The 26,175-nt window shown below is 42.2% G+C and overlaps 1 protein-coding gene across 1 annotated transcript; it reads right to left on the bottom strand.

Annotated features, from left to right (window-relative positions):
• Positions 1-1,559: 1,559 nt before the first annotated feature.
• Positions 1,560-26,128, bottom strand: ISY1 (ISY1 splicing factor homolog). Its single transcript, XM_072126877.1, has 11 exons — positions 26,017-26,128; positions 24,276-24,298; positions 22,486-22,537; positions 22,072-22,137; positions 14,981-15,023; positions 11,718-11,830; positions 10,596-10,713; positions 7,614-7,736; positions 5,825-5,937; positions 3,827-3,913; positions 1,560-1,771 (listed from the first exon to the last, which is right to left on the bottom strand). Exons 1-11 carry the CDS (start codon positions 26,017-26,019, stop codon positions 1,664-1,666), a joined length of 849 nt encoding a protein of 282 aa, XP_071982978.1. The 5' UTR covers positions 26,020-26,128; the 3' UTR covers positions 1,560-1,663.
• Positions 26,129-26,175: the final 47 nt, after the last annotated feature.

Below are 26,175 nucleotides of genomic sequence, written 5' to 3'. Positions count from 1 at the left end.
TACCACCGCAAGGAGTGTCCAGCTATGTTCTCTGTAGCAGTCGGCGCTAGAAACTGAACACAAGCTGCTGTTGAAGTAAACAGTATCTACACTGCTGTTAAGATTAAAAGGTGTTGTCCACTTTCAGCAAATGATATTGTTTATGCCATAAAAAGTTATACAATTTTCCAATATACTTTCGGTATCAATTCCTCATTGAGAAACACCGATCCATGGTCACGTGATGTCACACAGGTGCACATCTCTGATTACTACCTGTGATATAATGAGCCGTGCACCTGTGTTACATCACATGATCATTGACCTTATTTTATCCACAGGAAGTAAACCATTAAGCTTCCTAAAGAATGACAGCAAACAAAGATTGAGAACATAATGAGGAATTGATACAGAAAATATACTGGAAAACTTTTTCAAAACACAAACAATATCAATTGTTTGCTGATGGTGGACAACCCCTTTAAGGGTGGAAAACTCCTTCAACTTGGAATGATCATTGGTATAAAACTAAATGGAACTTTTGGATTTATTTTCTAGGTGCTGGATTATGGGTCCCAAGTGTCAGAACCCCACCAATCTATGGATAGGTCATTAAAAGGAGGGGGGGGGGGGAATTTGAGCTGTCCATACACAAATGTTAAATACATTTTAGAATTGGCTGAAAGTACAAGCATAATTAATTATTGGCTAAGTTGTGCTATTCCATGCCACTTTTAGCATGGCCAATCAAAATCTTAAAGTGTATGGGGGCCATGGTTGGACCAGGCGGTGAACAGATTTCTAGGACCAACCACAGTGTAGAGGACAAGACTAAAAACATTGTATATCTTCCAAAAACATTTTTGCGGGAAATAATTGACTCCTTTTATCACTATGATGCTCGGATCCCCGTCCTCTGCGCTGTGATTGGTCTGTGAAATCCGGCATATGTGCAGTCCGTGATTCACATATTAACCATAAGGTCACGTATTTGGATGCGTTTTAAACGCATTCAAAAAGAACCAATCATGATCACATGCTAAGGTAACAATGTGTTAAAACCTTATGGAAACGCAATGTTAGCTTAACATGTGATCACGGTTGGTGCCTTCGATTGTATTTAAACCGCGTCCAAAAAGCAGCATGTGAACGCGACCTGAATCGCTCACTTTGCTCAAAACACGGACAAGGCTAAACACATCAACATTCTCCCTCGCTGCTATTTAGTTTGATACAAGTCATCCTTTACATTGTTCTAAACTCGCCTGTAGGTCAATCACAGCTACTGAGACTCTCGGCTGTCTGTCAGGCTTCCTGCAGACAAGAGAAAATCAATTCTACAGGAGGTAAAATAGTCAAACCTTTGCCCCCTCCTAACCAAGTGATAAACAAGGAACTGACAATTTTACCACCTTCCCCACAATCATGATACACGTCTTTCGGGTGAAAGGTACGTCAGAATCCACATAAGATCGATATGCTCAGAAAAAGATTCTGTACCTGTCAAAAAAGCAAACGAAAGCACAGCGCTATGGCTAGTCCAGTCATATTCATGGTAATAATCAGCCACGTGACCACGTTTTTTTTGTACCAAATCAGTCTATATTTTTTTTTTTCTGTACAAAATGTAACAAAATAGGAGCATTTACAAGGACCTGCCGGGTTGCTGTATGTATTTACAATTTTATACGCCTAAAAGCCGTTTCGCGTCTTCGCTCTGAGCCATGAGCGCCTCACTGGCGTATTTCTGAAGTAGCTCCATCTTCTTTCGTCGTAGAAGGGCTTCCTCAATCTGTAAAAACAAAAATAAAGGGTTACTGTCAGAAACACACAGATTTAAACTACTAAATCTGTCTGTGAAAAAATGGACTGGCTGGATATTCATAATTATTGTTTATTTGGGGAAGAAGCGTCTCTCTGTATCACTATGATGTATGGAGTCCCACCATGGGCATCGTGGTCGGTCGGCCTACTGGTACGTTTTTGGTTTTTTTTTTAGAGGCAGAACACAATTTTGAGCCACTGGCCTTAGGGATATCCACACACCACAGATTAATAAGCAGGAATTACTCTACCCATTCATATGAATGCAGTACAGTCAGTGCCAGACTTAAAGACGACCAATTTACAGATGACCCCCCCCTTGTTACAGAAGGACCTCTCTGCCCCCTGTGAACTCTGGTGAAGATGTATGGATGTTACTTTAATCCCAAAGTGCAATGATCAGCTGCGAGTTGTCTGTAATGAAGTTTTATTCATCACAGACACCTCACATTCTCCTTGTTCCCATGAGAGCAAAGAATTTAGAAAACCCAATTGCCACAGGGACCAAAAAAAAAAAAGAAGTTTTCTCTGGCATTACACTCTTACTTACATATAAATTCAACTTTAGTACAAACCTAAAGAACTTATCCTGTGAGTAACCTGTAGTTTCAGCAGTGTGTACATGAATGGGACAGTCACAGAAATGTTAGAAGCCAATTTGTCAAGTGCACATAGACTTGTATTGCTCTCAGGGACACAATTTAGACAAGATTATCCCATCAGAGCATGTTACAAAGCAAACTCAAGCTCTGTAAAATAAATACTGAAAGGTCCCTAAAAACTATTTTTCATGCTACCCTTTTTCTCCAGACCTATGTGTTCTGTAGATGGGTAACAAAGCAAATTACAATTTCTATACTACTGTTAAGGAACACTAGCAAGTCACACATAGTGTACTCTTATACAGATTGAGGGTACCCTGATCTCCAGGCTGAAGATCCAGTGCAGGTGTCAAACACATTTCTGATACCAGATAAAGAGCATGTTTGGCGTCAGCAGGTAACCTGGATCATGCACAAAGGGGGTTGCAGGACTAGCTGCGGGTAAGAGCTAACTTAGTCCCCTTTTTCTATACATCGCTGTGATGAGGAGGAGACTTACAGGAAACCTACCATGAGAAATCTATCAGAAGTAGATCTGATTGTAGATTCCTCCTGCTTGCCTCTGCCCTAATCTGTAATTTAATAATCCTGAAACCTAACCTCACTTGTTAAAAACTTTATTGGTAATATGTAAATTAACTGGAGTGTGTACTAGACTGGCCGGGCGCTGGGAGGTAAGGCTAGTACACACCCCAGTAGCCTCTGCACTTAAATATTGGTAAAATAAAGTTTTTAACAAATTCAGGTTAGGTTCCAGGATTATTAAATTACAGATTAGGGCAGAAACAGGCAGGAGGAATCTACAATATTATTCATTGTAATATTTCAAGAGATCTGCAGGCGATGGACAATATTGTACTGAATTATAATAAAAAAATATGGGGGGGGGGGGGAGTTATATTTAAAAAAAAAAAGAAGACAATTGAAGGGGGAAAAAAAAAAAAAAAAAAATCGGCCAGTAGAAGTTGATGGGAAATATTTGCCCAGTTTAATCATTAGTATATTCAATTGTGAAGTCCAAGTTGAACCGATATTAAAGCTCTTCTGTATCATAGCAAATATTTACATGGCAAATAAACACATGGAACAAAGAAACTAGCTGGTATCTAGAAACCTTCTGCAATGTTCCTTAGGGTTAATGCGCACAGTCTAGATAAAACGGCATCAAATGCACCGCAAGTAAATGCATTCAGTATGGTTCTAACATTTATTTAACATGTTCCAACTGTAGAATCGAAAACCACACCAAAAGCAGCATCTAAACTGAATCCAGTTCTTCTTCATGGAGTCTCATTCAGTCTAGCAATGGTAAGAGGTTCACCGGGCGCCCCTCCTCAAAATAGCTGCAGGTCTCATATATGGGTCTTCACTTATATGGACAGATCGTAAATATGTACCATGAGAATAAGACTGTACATTACCTCTTTCTGAGATGGCACTGGAACGTGTGCAATAAACTTCTGCTGTCCTTCCTCTCTTTCGTACTCATTGTCACTGTCTTCCCCAGACTGAAACACAAAAGAACATATTTCAATTAAGGTAAAAGCTATACAAAAACACACATCCCTGAGTTATCTGCTTGATGCACTTGTATTTGCATGCAGCCTTCCTCCTAGCTGGGGTCAGACACAGAGAAAGACCTTCTATTGTGTTACTAATAAATATTGCTGACCAGGCCACTGGATGGTGCCAGGTAAGCCAGGAAAGGTCTTCTATTACTGCAGAGGAAGAGTGGTCCTTGGTTATTACTGTTACACATCAACAGGCTGTGATGGTCCACATAAAAAAACAACATGGGCTTTCCTCTATCGCAGCAGCATAAACATTCCAGTACCAGGGTCTCTATTCTCGGTGCGAGATCAAGTCTCACCTTTAAGGGTTCCCCCAGTAACGCTATTCCTAAACGAGTCCCTCACACCTTCCCCTCCCTTCTCAAAATCCCTTTTGGTTCCATTATGCCCTCTCCCCATTCCCTAAACAGCTTTTTCATACATGGTGCAAATCTTCACCTTGTTCTCCCTTTTGCTCAAGTGACCCACAGTAAAGGTAAATCAATATTCTATATTTTATTAATAAAACCATGAAAGGCTTAATCATGCCCTAAAACAATAAAAGCCGGTCTAAATATTGTTCAATTCTCAGGACTCTGATCAATAAACATTGAGTAACTCGTGGACATGCAGCATTTTCATGACCAATGTCATTCTGCCTTTTCAAGTCTTTATCTGGGCACAAATTCTAGTCATGTCGTGCCCGCATCACATGACCTCATGTCAAACAATGTCCCTTGTCATATGTCCAGCATCACGTCCTACACACATGAATACTCTACTCGGGGCTGGTAATCTGTGCTCAGCGGTTTCCAAACAGGGCAAAGGTTTTGCTTGGACTTGTGCTGATCAGCTGATGCCAGGGATATATTTTAGGTGGTGACCTAACAGGTAAACACAGAAAGACACGTGTCCCAGAGCACCCAAAATAGTGACACAGCAGCCACATAACCTATTATTCTTCCTCCAATGGCTTGCCATCTACAACCATCTAAAGCGTATGTGGGTTCCTATATTGGGGAGATATGCTCAATGTCTGGCAGCACATCTCTCCCCTCTCCCATTCACTACACATGCACCAATAACCTATGCCGAGCATGCATGTGTATATTGTAGCTGCCTAGTGGAAACTTCCCTTAGGATCTTCCCTTTCAGACAACCGACTTCATTTCCATGTTATGAATGAGCAAGTCATAAAAGGTGACAATGACTGCATATTAAGAAATGCAGAAAAAAAAGAAGCAAGTAAGTTCAATCTCCTTGTCATGTGCTACCTATAACTTTGTTACCATCATTAAATCTGCTCCAGGGTTTCTCACCAGCCCTTAACAACTTAATAAAATAATGGGAAGCATATGCTTCCCTCTTATCTGGAAATAACACATTAGGAAAAGAACACAAACCCTTATGTGGTGTTAAGCAGAAGCCTGTGTAGTATAATGTTCTCAATTATTGCCAATTCCACTGGATAATCCATTACACAGAGCGGAAATTCATTTACATGGCTACTGTGCAAGGCCCTGTACCTAAACATAGGTCTAATGTCCTGAATTCACAACATCATAGACTGTCTGAATGAAGAAGTAAACTACCTTTATAAGGCTGGAAACAAACATCCGTGGTCGCTCCATGAATTATGCTGTGCTGTCCGGATTTCAGTCCGGATACAGTGCTGATAACAGGACTCTGAGTAATCATAATAGTGATATATAATACAAGGAGTCCCTTCTTTCCGGGGACCAGCAATAAAGCTGCTATACAATGTGATGTGCTGCATTTGGGATATACTGATTAATTCTCACCCTCAATAAACAGATGTGTGATACGGGTGCTGGGTGTCAGGTCTCCCCTTATGGACAGTGCACCTACCTCATCAGCAGCCACTGCATAGATATTTACTTCTTCCTCCTCTTCATTCTTCTCCCCAGATGCCAGGCGAGCTTCCTTTTCCATTCTCCATTTCTCCACAGCCTTCGCAATGGCTGAAGAAGAGTTAAAAGCACAGGTGAACACTCCAGGATATTACCGAATACATACTCGAGTATAAGCCGAGGCATCTAATTTTACCACAAATACTGGGAAAGCTTATTGATTTGTGTGTAAGCCCTGAGGGTGGGAAATGCATTGGTTACATATTCCCCCCCACCTTACCAAACTAATAAACCACTCTGCTCCTTACCCCCCAATATTTTTGTTTTTGCATTTCCATTTTAAACTACCCAACTTTTTTATTTTTCAAATAGAAGATCAGTGTTAGGGCTTGTTTCTGCATAAAAAATTCCACTTCATAGTGACACCATTTAATATGCCGTGTACTGGGAAGCAGGGAAAAACGCCATTAATGCCATTTTCTTGGGCTTGGTTTTTACGGCTTTCACTGTGCACCCCAAAAGAAATGTCTCCTTTACTCTTTGGGTCGATCTGCTCCTGGGGACATTACATTTATATAGGTTTTATAATGTTTTCATACATTTACAAAAATTAAAACCTCTTGCCCACCCCACCCCACCCCAGTTGCAAAATGGTGACATTTTCGACTTTGGGTTCTATTATCCTTTACGGGGTTAAATGCTGGGAATCAATCAGACAGTTCGGGACGCGGCAATATCTAACATGTTTAGGATTTTTACTGCTGATTTTCAGTTCTAGGGAAGGGGGAGGGGGTAATTTAAATTTTTATGTGTATTACATGTCTTACAAAGACCCAAGGCTGTTATGGAGTTAGATGACGTCACTGGGAGCTTCGATCCAAGACAACATGGTGGCACCCATGCACCGCCGATCGCAGGGTTAACACAGATCATGGGTGTTTCCTGCAATATGCAGCAAACAACCACCTAGTGTGGAGAGAGTTCAGCCCGTGAGCCCTCTGCATACACCTGCAACAGACATGGGACGTATTAATACGTCAAGCATCAGTAAGGGGTTAAACTGCTCTGCTGAAGCCTCACCCCCACTAATGCCCTGTAGCTATTTTCCCCCACTAATAAAATGCTCTGCAGCAGCCTGGACCCGTCTCTTTCCATGTTGATACATAAAAAGCCGATTTAGATAGAGGGGGGAAAAAATACAATTTTTTTTTTTATAGATAACAGTTTTTGCTCCTAAAGAGGCACCAGGTCATATTTTCAGGGGATGTCTCATGAACAAAAAAAAAAAAAATTCAACAAACTTCTCTAACATCCTTACAACACTCCAAATTAAATTGCATGCCGAATTTCTTGTGACTCCCCTTCTATTGGAATCATTGGCCCAAAACTCTTGTATACCAATAGCACTGTCCTTCAATGACCCCTTCTTCTCTAGGTAGCTGCTCTTATCTCAACAGTCAGTGATTTTACCCCATGAATCATGTCATAGCCTCTTGCAGTATCTAATATTAGTGTACGGTGTGGGGGAAGCTGTAGCAAATTCTGTCCCTAGCTCTTATTTGCAGGGGAGGCCTTATATTTCGAAGCTTGAAAAGCATTGTACTAGATCTAATATTTGGGGGGGGATGTCCTATTTTCAGGGAAACGGGGTAATAATCCATTACAGTTATCTCCAACTTGTAAATGGGAGTTTAGTAACTTCTCACTTTTAATACTGTAAAGTAATCATTTTTGAATGTAAAGCTATAAAGGACAATTCAATGAGCAGCACACTTGAAAGCCATTACCTCTTTTCTCCTCCTCCAGCTCCAGGGGGACCAACACACCATCATCTTCATCCCTGTAGCCATAATACTCGGCATCAATATCTTTCATCAGCTCAGCGCGTGTTTTACGGGGTGGAGGAGCAGCTAAAATTAAACAACAAAATATAAAAACATATTCCGTAAGTGTAATAAGTGCAAATGACACTGGATAGGACCTAACTTGCTGAAGAGTAGGGCCTCAGTGATGAGACCCCCACAGATCACGAAAACGAGGCATCTGATGGGGTCCCACATACCTCCGTCGGATCCCTCGTCGCTCTGTCAAACTAATGGAGCAGATGGAACCGAGCGCTTGTTTGTGGGAAAACCCCTTTAACTCTAAATTATGTCAGGATTGGCAAAATGTTCCCTGGTTTGCCACCATCACATACATTATCTGCATGCATCAATTTAACATTTCCATCTTTAATACCCCCCTCCCCCCAAATCCTGGCTCACGTGGTCTTTCCTACAGAAATGACAGCACGGCTCCTGCAACCCTTCATGATAGCATCACCAATTTGAGTGAAGGACTTTTTTGTTTTTTGTTGTAACTTTATACTATTCCATACTTTATTTAGACTTGAGAATTCTATACAAACCATTTAAAGAAATCTACCATCAAAATCAAGTATGAATAAACTAGGGGCATTTACCCATAGATCCAGGCACTGTCACTGTGGTAATATTATTATATTTCTTATCCATGGCCTCCTTCATTCTAAAAATCAACTTTTAAAAGTTATGCTGAAGAGCACTGAGGTTACAGCAGCACCAGTGCTAAGAAAGCAGGGGAGAGACAGTATGAAGCCACATCACAGAGGGGCTAGGGTAGCCCCTCAGGCTCATAAGCATAATTTTAAAAGTTGATTGTATAAGGAAGTAGGCCTTGGATAATAAATATAAGAAGATTACCACAGTCACGGTGCCTGGATATAACATTAAGTACAATAAACTTAAGATGCTCAATTTTGATGGTAGATTTTCTTTAAAATAGAAAACATACATTAAAAAAAAAAAAAATCTGTTTTCATTACTAATCCCCCTTGCGTCTTGACCTATTGTAAGGCATTTTCCTATGTTTTTCAAACAGTAAAACTAAAATAGAAAGCATACAGGATATAATGAAAACCAGAATTACTGCAATTTACAGTTTTGTTAGCTGTAATCTATAATCTCTATTACCCCATGTTTTACCCATATAATACTGCTGTTCATTCTGTTGTGGTCCTGCACTAGTCTGCATTTGTGTGTATATAGGGGCTCTAAGGTTGTTAATATGTCCAGTCTTATAGATACCGCTTCCCATTTCCTAATTCTCTTAGTTCCTCTGGGTTACAATTATTAAAAGGATAATTGGTGACCTGAGCAAAATGAAGCAGTGTGGCACCAAGATCTCCGCTCATGTGATTGGTCTTGTGCCGCAAATAAAACTGAATGAATCTGATGTGAAGCTGCATCTTCTCAATGAGCGATTTTATTTAATTATAAACCTCCTAATGGAATTTGTAGGAGAAACATTCAGCATCTTGATTTTAATGAAAGCAAATTTAAATCACATTTTACTGCTATCAATTTAAAAAAAATACAGACACTTCAACTATACATTACTGTACCATCACATTAGTCACATAATGCTGTGATTATAACTGATAGCAGATCTGCTCGGTTATACAATGAAGTCAATGGAGAGAAAGCTGAACATGCATGGTCTCCTCTCCATCTACTGTGGTTGTGAGACCCAATGTTCTGGAAATAGCAGCAGAGTCTTTTAAACTGCATAGGTGATAAATATCTTAGAGGGGATCTTTCACCATATCCATCAACTCCAAATCTGTGCATCATTTAATAGGAGCCTCTCTCCAGATCCTGAGGTAGTTGGATTTTAGGACAGTGCCATTCTCTCTGCTTCACCAATCTGACGGCACAGAGCAAATTTTGAATTTGAATTTTGGGGAAAGAAACTATGCCAATTAGGCTCCCTCCGGTGGTAGTCCTGAGCAGGAGCATGAGAGTTGATACAAATTGGGGTTGGTGATGCTGATGAAAAGTCATCAAAAGATCTAAAAAGAGGTTGTCGGGGGTTTAAAAAAAAAAAGATTATATATCCGGTTTGTGGGGCTGTAACCTTATCCTTACTGCCTCCGTTGATCCTATTGTCCTGTGCCGCTGCCCGTCACAACAATGGCAGTTTGTTTACATAAGCAGTCGCCCCCTTCTGACTACTTCTACTCGCCTGATACAGCATTGTCTCAATTTCATGCTGTATCAGGTGTGAGGCAGTGGACAGGTGGGCACGTCTGCCTATGCAAACAAATAGGGGCAAGACATTAACAGGCAGGAGCGCCAGCCCCAGGACAGATAGTTTTTTTTTTTTTTAAGACCAGATCCCTTTAGGACAAGTATAACACACCTGAAAGAAAAAAGAAAGCACAACAGCAGCCGTTCATAGCGGAAATGAGAATATCTCCATGTCTGCCATGTCACAGGGAAAATCTCCCAAACCAGTCAACAGGAATTATGGAAAGAGTAGTGTAGCAGATTTTGGCTGTTTTCCTAACTAGAACCACATCAGCAGGGCAGAGACAGAGCAACACCTCTTTAAGAATGTATTGCAAAACATTAAAAGTATGTTCTATATGTTCTATAAAGTTTAGGAAAGTTTTTGTCTCTTAAGACAGAACTATTGTGAGGACAGCTCTGGAGTACACGCACAGTACAGTCACTGCAAAATTTCTTTAGGTGGTTTTTCTGCTGTGATTTCGCCATGGTAGGTGAGCACAGTTCAACCTTTTCCACATTTTGTTTGCAGCATGTGGATGGGATTTGTATAATTTTTTAGGGCCTATGTGTGCCCAGTTGAAAAAGAGACACTACCTTGGAACCGGCACAAGTATTCAATACAATTCAGCACAGCTAGAATCTATTCAACTTCATTTTATACACTTGGGAGCGGGCACTTACGTTCTTTTTCAAAGAGTTCCCGAACTCCTGGCAGATCTTTGGCTGCTCCAAAGTACTTGTAGCCCCTGTTTCCTGGCACCTCCTTCCCTTCATGGTCCAGCATCTTAGGTCCAAAGCGCTAACATTAAAAACAAAATTAAAACAACATTTGTTTTTCTTAAATGTGTAGAGAAAAAGAAACAGGGAAAATGTATATTCAAATCATTCTGATTAAAGGGGTTGTCAGGGGATGCATGAGCATGTTTTGTGCCGGTGTTGGAATTTAGCTGTATAGAAACGAGTGTAGTTTTCCCACAAAACACGTTAGGTCCTATCATATGACGGCGCTCAGCAATCTCATTCAGCTCCGTAGAGATGAACGGGCAGCCCAACCATGTGCAAACAGCTGCTACGGTCATCTTGGGGAACCACAAGGGGTCCAACTGGGGTATATCAGAACCCCGTTCTCATGATCTGTGTGGGTCCCATCACTGAAACCCCCACAGATAAGTTGGACCCTATCCTGGGTTTTGTGGAAATAACCAGTTATTTTTTTTGATCAAAACATTTTTATTGTAATTTTGTTTTTTACAACCCATTACAAACACACTGTTGCACAAAGGACCAAAAACAAGAAACAAACCACTCCCCCCTCCCCCACCCACCTCCCCCACAGCAGACAGATAAAGACCACATTTATTAATTATGTCTAAGGACCAATTGGACACTCTACCAAGGTCATGCCTAGAGAGCAGAAAATAAACAATTATTAAATGCAATTAAAATTGTTCTACTCAAAATAAATCCTATCATCTATAACAAACTCTGTTTGATCTTTGATCTTGAAGGTCAGTACTACAGGAGCTGTCATATTTGTTTATAAGCACAGACTAGGCACGTGGTAATGCCAAGTTCATGTGAGTAGTACATGGACTGATGTCAAAGCATTAGCAGGCTGTATTATTGATTTACAAGGGCTCATATCTGCCACAATGGGGCTCTCTCATGATCTAAACAATTTTGTGATCTTTTTATGCTCTTATACAACAAATGGACTACAAGTTTTTGTTTTTAAACCACTTCCACATGCGGGGGAAAAAAAAAAACACAAAAATCAACTTGTATGTTGTGAGCTTAACTTACCCTATAATCAGGACCACCCAGCTCTTTGATTCTGACTTCCCAATGACCCTTTTCTCGGATCAGCTTGTTAATTTCATCATTTAAGTCACGGATCCTAAATTCACCAAGACCAGCTAAACAGAAAGATGAATAGTTATTATCAAAAGTAGAAAGCAAAGTATTTGATGTTTGCAACATTGAATCACTAGGACATGAAGTAACGTTCATATGAAACGTTAGATGCTCAGGATCAGCAGTACACAGATCAGTCATAAATGCTGGAACCCTGGGACGCCAATGATCACTACACCTCAAAAAAAGCTGAAGAGTATATAAGTGGGGGAGGGGGGGGGGGTCTAAGCACTGTGGCCCTCAGGGATCTGGTAGCTTTCAACAATCCTGTAAATATGTGGAACATTTTCTTTGTTGTACAACTGTTTTATGCATGTGCATACATATTCCCATAATACTGCAGCACCAAAAGGGAATTACACTAAAAAGTTATCAACATCCTTAACATAAAATATAGGATAAAGAAAAAAAATTATCTTGCCAGAGAAAAACGTGTCTCTCTGAAACTGAAACGTGCCTTACTAGTGACAGGAGGATCATGGTTATATTAAATGCAAGTCCCTGCTTCCCACGGAGAAACAGCACCGAAATGTAATTACAGCTCCGTCCAGCATTTTTTGTGGAGAGGCAGCGACTCCATGTATCATATATCAGTAAAAAATCTGCAAGTGATGAACATGTGATTCACCAACTTCCACACAATTTTCATGTGCAAACAATCTGTGCGGTTTATGGCACAGACTGGACAATGAAAGTGAAAAGGGACACAAGCCCCATCTAAGGATGCATTCACATGTTGAGAGGTATACATATAATTGAGAGGTGCTACCCCTCCGTTTTCTTATTACTCTCACTCCCGTCCTGGTTTGGACATCAAAAACTAAACATGTGAACATGCACTAAAGCAAGAGCAACAAAAAACCTGACTTGTGAGCTAAAAAAAAAAAAAAATGGTGGACCTTCTCAAGGCACAGTTAAAATATATTGATTTTAAGTGAAAGCCTGGATCTCTGATCTTCTCCTCTTTGAGGCTATTACCCGTGGAGTGCTAGACTAGCAAACACCTCATCTATTATCCTGCGCTCCCCACGCATCCTTTAACAAAGCAGCTAAAAGCAGTACATGACGCTTGTGAATGGAAATAGCGATTTGTCATAAGTATTACATCTGACTGTAGAGGAAAATAAACTATAAAGAAACAACATGTTCTAAAGACAATTCCCATTTAGAGACTGTTTACGCTTGTTAAATGAAAATACATAAAAGGGGCAGCGGCAGGGGGGCATCCTACAAAAAGTCAACAGCTATATATGTCACAGAGGCTTAAGAACAATCTATAGCTCTGTCTGGTTATTTTAACTTTTGTAAATCTGTGAAACAAACATAAAGGGGGAGATTTATCATACGATTTATCATATCATATGATAGCATCCACACCAACACTTATGTCCAAAGCAGTGAGGAAAGGAGAGGAACTACATGTCTTGGCTGTATATGTGGCAATGAGTGAGGCAGATTTTTAAGATTAATTTTCTTCTCAATCGGACTAGACAGGTTGCTTTAGTCCCATTTATCCCCCAATTGTTTCATGTCCTAACACTGGTAACTACTCGCTGTATACCACGGATGTGGCCGAAGGATACGCTACCGTCTATGCAATATATTATAGATCAGATGAAACTTTAGAGAGATTAGAGACAGAAAGAAATAAGAGCGCAAAGGCGAAGAAATTCTTAAGTGAATTGAGAAAATGGGTCATAGTTTATATGAATGTGGCAGAAAATGCTTGCTATGTGGTGGTTATAAGCAACAGAGAATCTGTTATTTAATTGCTAGGTCCTAACCTAGTTACAGGTTTCCTTTAAAAGCCTTGAAATGTGCCTTCAAGTCTCAACAACATCCTCCTTGCACTACTACTGTAATGCAGCATATGGGGATTTACTCACCAATTTATAACAGTGTGCCATGGGCAACGATCCAGACCAATATGGCGGTGCCAAAGCGCCCAGGGCATTTAAATGGTTAAGACCTGCAATCCGTGCCAGCACCGATCATGGGTGTTAGTGGTGGGACCTCTTCATGCACTCACTGGCAATGGGTTAAAGAACCACTCCATACATTAACTCCATTTATATTGTTTTCTCCCTCTCCAAAGTCATTGTTGACCTTGCATGCAAACTGCAATTTATCTCAGTTTTTACATCAGTGGAGGGGGAGGAGGGGAGGAAGAGATTTACAATTCATGGTGCAGAGACAGAAATTGAGACTACCCCCCTCTAAAAGCCACATGGTCGGGCAGAGGGTTCAGCTATGGCAGTGGTGGCGAACCTATGGCACGGGTGCCAGAGGTGACACTCGGAGCCATTTCTGTGGGCACTCAGACCATCTCCCCAGGATAGAGTTAGCCAAATATCCATCAGAGCCAGATCCACCAAATATCCACCAGAGCCAGATCCATCAAAACTTCCTGCAGTTCCAGGAAACTTAAGAGATGCTGCTCTCAGCGCTATTTTAAAGCTACACTTCGTTGGCCGTTTGGAATTGCAGGAATGGTGAGAAGGTGCTGACAGAACTGCAATATCTTTGGAGGTCCTGCTGCTGGACCCAACATTCTTCCTCTACTGACCCTGTAGAGAAGCTACAATGATGTCTGAATTTGCCCTCCTTCTTTGAAGTGTATTGGTTGCCTCAGGGGGCCGATACGATTGAAAGATTTGGAAGAACAGGGAGCAATAAGTTACTGCTTCAAATGCCATGTTGGCACTTCACGGTAAATAAGTGGATTTTGGTTGTAGTTTGGGCACTTTGTCTCCAAAAGGTTTGCCATCACTGAGCTATGGAGTGGGCTGGTGGAGGGAAATCACGCACCTGCGCATTAACCATAGCCTGAACCAGTACAATGCACAGGCTATACTGCATTTCTACTATAGGCAGGACCTGGTGTAGAACAGATTCTGCCTGGAATAGAATTGTGCTGTAACCGGTGCTTGATAAATCTGCCCCATTGTGTTACCCAACTGAGCTTCTCCGGTGTTTAATAGTCACACAGCACAACTGTAGTGCATATATTGCATCTAAAAGGAGCATACAGGAAGCACTGCATTTAGATGTTTTAAACAGATTGAGGATTGTGAATTTATCCAAATAAGCAAAGCAGTTATATAAGTTTTTTTCTGGAAATACAGAAATACCATTACTACAAACAATCTTACCATTCTGAATCTGCGCTACTTTCTTTGAGATTTCACCAATGATCTATGAAAAACAAACAACAAAAATTAAGTTGTAAAAATTAAATAAGCAGAATGTCTTAGCCCCCTGGGGTCAGATCCTACAGACTGAACACAGTGCATTGGACGGGAGTCCTTGCATCATAGTGATATATGATGCCAGGACTCCCTATCAGCTGAATAGTGTCACAGATCAGGGACTGCTTATCCTGTAGTACTACATTTGTTTTCTATTATGTGACAAGCCTATATATACACCAGGGGAAAATTGCTTAACCTCATGAGAAACTGCCATCAGAGTGAATAACATGAAAAAATTGTTAACACAAAGGTAGTGAAAGGAAATCATACAAATAGGTGCAACGTCACTGAGCTTTGCCCCTTTCTTATAGTAACCAGAGTGGTTTACAACAATTAATGTTAGAGAGAGATCTGTAAATACTAGATGGAGAAGGAGCTGGAGGAGTGGAATCCTTTCGAATTTTATTTTTAGATTAATGCATTTTTGCAGATGTAAAGTGGACATGCCCGTCTGAATGAGTCCTTAGTATGTGTTTCACGTCTTGATATATTTTATAACATACTTCTATGCAGTTTACTGTTTTGATGTAATAATTCAAATGTTATATTTAAAGGGAACCTGTCACCAGGGACCTCATTTGCACTAAAGACAGGTTACAGGAGCCCATTACAGCTGCAGTGCAAATAGGTCTTTCTCCTTTCAATAAGCATTTGCATTTCAATATAATTGTGTGTTATAACTTACTTTGGACCCCGACAGAATCCTCAGTGTTGTCCCAGGGGTTAGGTTGCATTTCAAAAAAACAACATGTGACTTGTCTGTGCTGCAGACTCCTCAGCTCTCAGACCACACCTTTGTGCTCCTGTACAGATCCCTCCCTCCCCCACTGATGTGGACCTCGGTAAAGGAGCAGAAGGGAGGAGCTGTAGTGGAGCACAAAGGTGGGGGCTGAAACAAGTCACGTGTTGTTTTTTAAAAATACAGCCAATGCTCAACCCCTGGGACTACACCAGAGGATTCTGTCAAAAAGCCAGGCAAGTTAAAACATACAATTATATTGTAATGCAAATGCTTAGAGAAGGCAGAAAGGCAGATTTGCAATGCAGGTGTAATGGGCTTCCGCAACCTGTCTTTAGTGAAAAACAGAAGTTACTCACCGGTAATGATGTTTCCTCGTACCACGACGGCACCAACCAGAGAGAGAGGGATCCGCCCCCAGGGACAGGAAACCTGAGCTTAAAATCGTGCTCCTCCTATCCTGCCTCAGTGGGTTACAGAGACTTGGAAGAGATTCATCGTTAATACATCAGAAAAACATTTTCCATGCATGCGTAGTATGTGGATATATACCCATATACGTGCGTATATGAATATTAAACGTATATAAACACTTTTTTTTTTTTTTTTTTTTTTTTTTTGCGACACCCAGTTGACCGACACCAAGAAAAAAGTAGGAAATAACACCCGGGTGGGAATATACCAGGTGCCGTCGTGGTACGAGGAAACATCATTACCGGTGAGTAACTTCTGTTTTCCCCAGCACCACGACGGCACCAACCAGAGAGATTTTCAGAGAAGAAAACTTTAGGGAGGGATAATAGAGGAGAGAACCTTCCTCCCGAAAGAAAGGTCGAGAGAACCCGCCACATCCAACCTGTAGTGTTTAAAGAAGGTGTGGGGGGAAGACCAACATGCAGCTTGACATATCTGTTCTAATGAGGCATGTCTGAACTCTGCCCATGATGTAGCCAGAGCTCTGGTAGAATGGGCATGAATATTTTCTGGAATAGCTCTTTCGGCTACTTCATATGCTAACTGGATGGTAGCCCTGATCCATCTAGCGATAACCGTTGATGATGCACTTTTCCCCTTGTTCTTCCCTGAAAAGAGAACAAACAGACTATCTGTCTTACGGAATGATTCTGAATTCTCCAAATATTGAAGTACACTACGCCTGACATCCAGATTATGAAAGGACTTTTCTTTATCTGACTTAGGCTTTGAGCAAAAGGAAGGCAGCACTATATCCTGAGATCTATGGAAGTCTGAGACTACCTTCGGAAGGAACTTGGGATCAGGTCTCAATACAATTTTATCTGGGAATAAAATAAAGTATGGAGGTCTACAGGATAGTGCAGCAATCTCGCTTACCCTCCTAGCCGATGTAATAGCTACTAAAAATACCACTTTGAGGGTAAGTAGTTTTGAAGAGAGTTCTTCTAAGGGTTCAAAAGGAGGACCTGACAGAGCCTTTAATACTAAGGATAAATCCCAGGGTGGAAAACTTGACCTAGCAGTAGGGCGGAGTCTTACGGAGGCCTTAACAAATCTAGACACCCAAGGATGGTTGGCTATGTCCTGGTCAAATAGAGCTGCAAGGGCCGACACCTGGACTTTTAGGGTGGACGGTTTCAGCCCCTTTTCTAGTCCTAGCTGTAAGAACCCCAGAATGTTACCGAAATCTGGCTTACACATATCAATTGGTCTCTGACCCATAAACCTAAAGAACGCTTTCCATGTTCTTAAGTAAATCCTGTAGGTGATGGGTTTTCTACTTTTTTGAAGGGTCGAAATGACTTGACCTGACAGACCCTTCTTCTCAAGAATCAACCTCTCAATAGCCATGCCGTAAGATGAAGCCCCCTCACTTCCGGATGACAGATAGGACCCTGGTATAACAAGTCTTTCCATTCTGGCAGGACCCATGGATCTGCTACTGTCATGTCTCTCAGACTCGAAAACCAGGCACGGCGAGGCCAAAAGGGGGCAATGAGGATGACTTTCGCCCTTTCCCGTTTTATTTTCCCTAGAGTCCTGGGAATTAAGATCATTGGGGGGAAAGCGTATAATAGGCGATGGTCTCCCCAATTTTGGGAGAAGGCATCTATTGCTAATGGACGATCCCTGTAATCTATGGAGAAAAAACGATTCACTTTTCGGTTTTTTCTGCTGGCAAAAAGGTCTATTTCTGGGACCCCCCATCTTTTGGTTATCAGGTTGAAGATCTCCCCATTGAGGGCCCATTCTCCCTGTCGGATGACATTGCGGCTCAAGAAGTCTGCTTGGGTATTTTCCACCCCTCTTATGTGTATCGCCTTTAGGGATGCTAGGTGAGACTCTGCTAGGTGAAAAATGTGAGAGGTTATCTCCATGAGTTGTGGACCCCTTGTTCCCCCTTGCTTGTTTATATAGGCTACTGCCGAAGTGTTGTCTGATCTTACTACAACGTTCTTGTCCCTCAGGAATGGAAGAGCTGCTTCCAGCCCCTTTAGTATAGCCCGTAATTCTTTGTTGTTTGATGAAAGGGTTGCTTCCTGAGAGCTCCAATGGCCCTGAAAAATTCTGCCTTCCATGTGAGCCCCCCAACCCCCCGGGCTTGCGTCTGTGGTAATGGATTTTTCCGACTCTACAACCCAGGGGAGGCCTTGCTCTAAGTTTGTCCGATTCAACCACCAACTTAGAGATTCTTTTACTAATTCTGGAATGTGTATCTCCCTGTCTAAGGAAGAAGGATTGTTGTCCCAAACTTGAAGAAGGAAATACTGTAAGGTTCTTGTGTGAAACTGAGCCCAGGGAACTGCGGGGATGGTGGCCACTAGACTCCCCAGAAGGGACATACCTTCCCTGATGGTTGTCTGTGAGGACCTTTTTATGTACATTATTCTTTCCCTTATTTTCCCCTGTTTTTCTCTGGAAAGAAAGGTTTTTTGATAATTTGAGTCTAGGAGAACCCCCAGAAAGAGTTTCTGTTGGGATGGGATCATTTCTGACTTTTCTACATTTACTAGCCAGCCCAGAAAATTCAGAATTTTTCGGACCCTGATCACTTGACCCTCTACTGCTTCTACTGAAGGCCCCACCAGAAGAAAATCGTCCAGGTAAGGTATAAAAAGCCCCTGATCTAGTCTGATGAAGGCCGACATCTCTGAGACAATCTTTGTAAACACCCTTGGCGCGATGGCGATACCAAAAGGGAGGGCTCTGTACTGGAAATGTATTATCTTTTGACCTAACTGAATCGCAAATCTTAGGTACTTCTGATAATCCGGGTGAATAGGTACATGGTAATAGGCGTCTGTAAGGTCGATTGACGCCATAAAACACCCCGGATATAACAGATTTACCGCAGATCTTAGCGTTTCCATCTTGAAGCTTGGAACCTGTAAGAAACTGTTTAATTCTCTCAAATTTATGATAGTTCTTAGGGCCCCACTTGGTTTTTTTACCCAGAATAGGGTCGAGTAGAATCCTATCTGTTCCTCCCCTAATGGGACTGGGCACAGTACCTTTTTGGAGAGCAATTCGGTTACTTCCGCCATCATCATGCTGCCTTTTTCCCCCGATGGGATTCTTGTTATCCTGAACTTCTGAGGAGGAAAGTTCTTGAAGTTTAGCTTTATCCCCCAGGATATGGTATTGAGAATCCACCGACTGCATGAAATGTGTTTCCAGGCAGGTAGGAAGTGGGACAATCTTCCCCCCACCTGGGGCCTCGCGTCATTGTGGTCGGAAAGTGGACTGCCTAGACTGCGAGTGCTGTTGTCCGAACAAATAACCCCTAGTTGGCTGAGTGGGTCTGGGTGGACCTGGTCTGCTTTCCCTATCCCTCCTTTGGTACCTTGATCTCCGAAAGGACCGAAAGGATCTGGGTCTATTAGGGGTAGAGGTAGTGGGAAAACCCTTCTTTTTGTCCCCTGCTTTTTCCAGCAAATCATCCAAGATGTGCCCAAACAAAAAATTACCATCGCAGGGAATGCCGCATAGTTTACCTCTAGAGGCCATATCCCCTGACCAGTTTTTTAACCATAAAGCCCTTCTGGCTGAGTTAGACAAGGCTGCGGATCTAGCTGAAAGTCTTAACACATCTACAGAGGCATCGGCCAGTAGAGCCGCCCCTTTTTGGATACCTGCTATTGAGGTTTTAAGGGATTCCCTAGGGACTTTGTTCTGGATATCCCCCCCAAGCTGGTCTAACCATAACAGGAGAGAACGAGCCACACAGGTTGCCGCCACTGCTGGTCTGAAGGAAGTGGTCGCATATTCCCATGATTTCTTGAGAAAACCTTCTGCTTTTCTATCCATGGGATCTTTTAAGGCATTAATATCCTCAAAGGGTAAGGAGGCACCACGAGAAATTTTAATAATGGAGGCATCCACTTTTGGTGGAAGACCCCAGCCGGACGTAGCGTTCTCATCAAAGGGGTATTTCCTCTTAATAGCCCTAGGGATATAGGATTTTTTATCGGGGCTCTGCCATTCTTTTGAAATCAGGGAACGAATGGTATCATGGATAGGAAAGGTACGCCTTTTCCTCTCCGTCAGTCCCTCAAACATAATGTCTTGCACTGATTTATGAGGTTTTTTCTCCTCTATGTCCATGGAGGATCTAACCATCCTCAATAGCCCTTCCGTATCCTCTGCCAAAAATAAAGGACGCCCCGATAATTCTTCTTCTGAGGCTGAAGAATCATCTCCTTTTTCTCCTTCCTCTTCTGACACGGATAACATTTCCATGGGAGTAGCTGAGGAAGGACCTGGGAGGTCTTTACTTATGAAGGCAGGTTGTTGGTCAATGATATTTTTAACCGACACCTGCACTTCCTCTCTAATGACAGTCCGCAAAGATTCCAACCAAGAAGCAGACTCTTCTGCCATAATTTTTGAGATGCATGAAGGACATGTACTTTTCTCATGGTTCACAGGCAATTTTCTACTACAGATCTTACAATCCCTGTGGTGGGTTTTTTTAGTGGCTTTTTTGGGGACCTCTTCTCCCTAAAAGCAGTTTTTAGAAAATTTGCATCAGTGTCAGAATAATCACAGTACAGAAACAGTAAGAACACTCACCACCCTGAATTACCGGAGTCGGGGTCCTCAGGGGCTCAGGAGCATCACGTCTTTCCGCCATGTTGAAAGAGTGTCAGAGCGCCGTCCATGTGAAAGCCCTGGTCTTTTATTCAAGAAGGCTCCGCCCCCCGCCTTCCGGCATGGTCCTGGCTCTTGTGGGTTTATTAAAACTCTTTAAGAGCCCCAAAACAAGGCCAAAACTAACTTTTGCCGGCGTTTCACTCACCCAAGGAGGAGTGCTACAATCCCTGGGCTCCTCCTGGATCTTGCCGCGTGTCGGCGAACGCGGCCCCGCGAACCGGAAGTACAACATCCTTACTTCCGGTCGCGCTCCATCCTGCACCAGCACATGCGTGCGTGCGCCCGGTCCCGGACGGGGATGAACAACCACGGGTGCGACTCCCTGAATGGAGGCCTCCGCTGGTAAGGAACTAAAAACTGAACCGCCAACCAGCGGTTCTAGAAAAAAACAAACAGAGAGCTCAGGTCCCTTCCAGGGACAGGAAACCACTGAGGCAGGATAGGAGGAGCACGATTTTAAGCTCAGGTTTCCTGTCCCTGGGGGCGGATCCCTCTCTCTCTGGTTGGTGCCGTCGTGGTGCTGGGGAAATGAGGTAATACACCATTGTACATATGTTTCCAATGATGTACTATATTATATTAAAGGATGAAGGATTGTAAGCCAAGTACACTGACATACTGGTGTGTGCCCCCCTCTGGCAGGAGGGGATCTTCTTTTGCCCTGGTTTTTAACAAAAAATGTTTTTGTGTACTCTGGATATTCTTTTGGATATTGTAGATCAAGTAGCTATCCATTATCTCTATTAGGGTAATTCTTTGTTTGTCTAGCACCTTAAGTAGTTATAATCTTGAGATATTTTTTGTTCAGTTAAAGTGTGCACCGCTGTGCGGTGGGCAGACAGGGAGTCCTTGCATTTCACTACGATGCTAGGACTCGCATCAACTGCACTGTGTTAAGTCCAAGGAATCTGACCTGCAGAGGAGCCCAGTTTGGGCTTAGCACATTCTTTGATTATATTCAGTGGGACATGGTCTTCTAGGACCCCAGCAATACTTAGAATGAAGGGGTCACTGCAGTGAACCAGGGTTGCTTTCCTTCAGTATTGCCTGTAAAATGTTTCCAATCTTGTATTACCCCCCTTCCCCCCCTTTTTTGTAGCCACATAGTAAGAATATCACATACCTGCCTTCTCCACTTCTCTGCTTTTGGTAATTCGTTACATTCTGAGGCAAGAAATGGACGCCTTTCCTGTCGGTGGAAAATTTTATAACAAAATGTTAATAAAAGGTGCAGTAACACTACAGAAACACTAGACTCATGTTATAAGTCAGGGGTTGACCACAACAGTAGAATTGCTATTTAATTCACAGGAACAAGAGAATGTTTTGTACTCGCATCTAGTTACAGTTTTGAGAAATTACTATCCATTAAAGAAAGCCTGTGGTACTAGTACCCACCACGATTCTTTGGGGTGATTGGCACCCCAATAACACTCATGCTGCAAGAGCCATCAATCTTGTGGAGTTCTGGATGAAATGTCGGTTGTCTTAGCCAAACAATCTAAAGAGGAACTTAAGGAACTCTCTGCCATCTTACCTTAACTTTCCCTTCTTCAAGCTGGGCTTGGCGAAACCTCGCCAGAGCCGTCCTAGAAAAAAAAATATTTCATATTAGTCATAAAACAAATAATTTCAAGCCAACACATAATAACCTCACTCTGACTGTGTACCCTTACAATTGAGGGCAGCCCCGGGAGAGAGGAGAAGTGAAAATTCTTTGGGTGTCTTCTGAGTGAGGTCTCCCATAGCCTATAATGAGAATATACTGAAGTTTCTAGCAGGATGAAAATGCACAGTTCGTTAAGTTTTTTTCATCCAAAGTTTTCTTCTGGATGTAACATATACTGACGTGGATACATAGAAAATGCATGCCAGTATATGTCACTGGACAGGTTCAGTGTTCATGCTGGGAACATGAAGTGGGTACGGAAAGTATTCAGACCCCTTTACATTTTTCACTTTGTTTCATTGAAGCCAATTGGCAAGATCAAAAAAAGTTTTTTGTTTATTAATATACACTCTATGTTGACAAAATAAGAAATGTATATATTTTTGCTTATTTATTAAACAAGAAAAACTGGCATATCACATGGTCATAAGTATTCAGACCCTTTGCTGTGACACGCATATTTAACTCATATGCTGCCCATTGCCTTTTAATCCTCCATGAGAAGGATCTACTGCTTCATTGTCCAATTGTGCTTAATTAAACTGATAATTAAGACCTCACAGTGCATGTCTGAGAACATGAGAATCATGAGGTCTAAGGGATTGGCCAAGGAGCTCAGAGACAGAACTTTAGCAAGGTACAGATCTGACCAAGGTTACAAAATAATTTCTGCAGCACTCAAGGTCCCTAAGAGCACAGTAACCTCCATAATCCTTAAATGGAAGAAGTTTGAGACAACCACAACTCTTTCTCAACCTGGCCACCCAGCCAAACTAAACAATCATCAAGGTGCCTTGTTGAGAGGTAAAGAAGATCCTCGAGATCACTGTAGCTAAGCTCCAGAGACGCAGTAGGGAGATGGGAGAGAGTTCCACAAAGTAAACTATCACTGCAGCATCCACCAGTCGGGGTTTTATGGTAGAGTTTGCGGACGGAAGCCTCTCCTCAGTGCAAGACTTATGAAAGCTGCATACAGAATGCAAAAAACAAATGAAGGTCTCCCAGACCATGAGAAATAAGATACTTTGGTCGGATGAGAGGAAGACCGAAATTTTTGGTGTTCTTTCTAAGCAGTATGTGCTGCTCATCACGAGCCAAATATTATTCCAACATGTGCATGGTATATAGTTTGCGAATGTTAGGAGGCTAAAGAACCTCATTTGATTTCAGCATGCCACCCTTGACTCACTATAGATATCCCTGGATACCAGGTAAAATGATAAATTTAATTATATGTGGATCTGAGGGTAAACTAATTTTAGCTAAAAGAAGGGTGTCAGTTAGTTACTAGGGCTCTATGGGAACCTGTCACTACCTGTATTTGTGAAAAATGTGGTGACAGGTTTCCTTTAAGTTGGATTTGTATGCAAGTATATTTCATAATGATAACTCTAGACAATTGTTTTCGTCCGAGTGAAACTTGGATTTTCAAAGTTTTGTGATGTCATGGGAACAAGGAGTATGAAAAAAACTTCATTACAGACACCGTACAGCTGATCATTGCAGCCTGGGACTAAAGTAAAGCATCCAGAGAGCTTCACCAGAGGTCACAGTGGACAGAGAGGTCCATCTGTAACTCGAGTGTACATCAGGTGTCCTTAAGTAGGGTACTGCTTGTATCTGAATTTGTGCAAAGTGGGAAAATAACTGATACTTACATGGCTTTCTCTGCATTGCGAGCCTAAAGAAAAAAAAAAAAAAGCATTTTAGAAAATACATAGAGCAACTTGTACACATTTAGAAAGAACACAGAAATTTCTATTACCATTTATAATACTTTCTGATTGGAACAATAGAGTTTTTCCACAAAAAAAAAATCTGTAGCCTAAGAGTGCAATTTTAGCAGACCCGGAAGATTCAAAGTTTCTCTCACGGATCTCAGCAACGCGGCTGTGCAGGGGGACTGCAGAAGGACACAATTAATTTAAATGGGACTGGGTGCAAGCCCCTTTAGCAGTTTAGTGGACAAAGGCATTGTCCAGGAATAAACTCACTCCCAATCAGATGCAATCACTTTCCATGGAAAAGCATTATGATTGGTAACCAGCACTCGATGCATTGTATGGACATCTACCACCAGTTTATCGGTGTTAGACTGTTCTATAATGTATGCTCGTTATCTCTAGGGCATGATGAGCCAGTTTCAAGCTAGATTCTGAAGGTCCATATGAAGCAAAAAAAGGTGGTTTTAAAAATATGCAAATTAGCGTAATGCGCTCAGGCTCAAGTCAACCGAGGGCCTCATGGCTCCTCTGCTACTGAATTTATGCACGTGCACCCCCACCCCAGTTCATTAATATTCTCCGCTCACGTGACTCACACTGGTCAGACAGCCGGTGACATCATCCAGCAGTCTGGAAATCTTGCGCATGATCTTCTACCTTGCACAGCCTGAAGGTTACCAGTGAGGCTGCACAAGGAATTCATGCGTGAGATTTCAGGCCAGAGCAAGCGGGGGAAGGGGGGAATATCAATGATCCGGTGGGCGTGAATAAATTAAGTAGCGGAGGAGCAATGAGGCGCTCAGGTGATGTGAGCTTAATTTTAATATTACTAAAATCTTCTTTGCTGCATCACATGGACCCTCAGGGCGCGTTCACACGTTCCGCTAGCGCACAGGGGGCGGGGCTTGGAGGGATTGCATATGCGTTTCTAGAGAACTGCATGCGATCGGGTTATCAATCGCATGCGTTTCCTGGGAAACGCATATGCGATCGGCCTGAGCCCCGCCCCCTGTGCGCTAGCATCCCGTTATGAATGCAATGCTAGCGGAACGCGTGAACGAGCCCTCAGGATCTAGCTGAAAACTGACTCATCACCCCCCAGAGGCAACTAGTATACATTATAGGACATTCTATTACTGATAAACTGGTGGTAGATCACAGCATACACGTCCATTAAATGCAAACCACCGGGTGCTGCTTACAGATCATATGAGTTTCCATATAAAATATATATGTGATCGGACCAAGGCCTGCCCCGATGCTGGGCCCGCACCATGAATGAGGCAGAGCTCTGCATACGCCACATGATGAATGATAGCGCAGTCACTTGCAGGGATTCCAGGAAATGGGCCACTACTGACGTTGCCAGGCAGACAATTATATTTTCACTTTTTTTAACCCAATCTCTCAGTTTTATAAAAATCCTTTCTAAAGTAAACACAAAGAAATCTATGATGGGAATTTTTTAGGCTCCACCCCGACAACACAGCAGCACAGTGCACTTCATCTATATCCTCCTGAGATCAGCACTAATAGGCTTTGTCCTAATGCAGACACCGGATTCATGTTGGGAACCTCACTTTATTTCCCTGATGGTTTCAGAAATCTATGTAATGCATGACTGTAAGCAGTATCAAGTTACAACGACCGCGTATAAATTACATTCAGCTCTCACCATTTTCCGACCACTGACAGCGCCGCAACGCGAGTTCTACTCGACACAGCAGGCGCACCGGAAGTGACGACACAGTAAAGACGCAAAGATCAAACGTCATACTTAGCCCGTGCAGCGCGCCACTGCCAGACTTATTCACAGCGCCACCTGCTGGCAGGA

Source organism: Engystomops pustulosus, chromosome 10, assembly GCF_040894005.1.
Source record: "Engystomops pustulosus chromosome 10, aEngPut4.maternal, whole genome shotgun sequence".
In the NCBI taxonomy this organism is placed as follows: Eukaryota; Metazoa; Chordata; class Amphibia; order Anura; family Leptodactylidae; genus Engystomops; species Engystomops pustulosus.
Note: the sequence above shows the minus strand (reverse complement) of the source record. Positions and strands in the feature narration are given on the sequence as shown.

What these genes read in the sequence shown, in the direction of transcription:
- ISY1 (XM_072126877.1), bottom strand. An exon ending in TGGGTGGTCCTGATTATAGG is followed by an intron (nt 10,714 to 11,717) that starts GTAAGTTAAGCT and finishes TTTTAATGTTAG; the next exon opens with CGCTTTGGACCTAAGATGCT. An exon ending in CAGTGCCATCTCAGAAAGAG is followed by an intron (nt 1,772 to 3,826) that starts GTAATGTACAGT and finishes TTGTTTTTACAG; the next exon opens with ATTGAGGAAGCCCTTCTACG.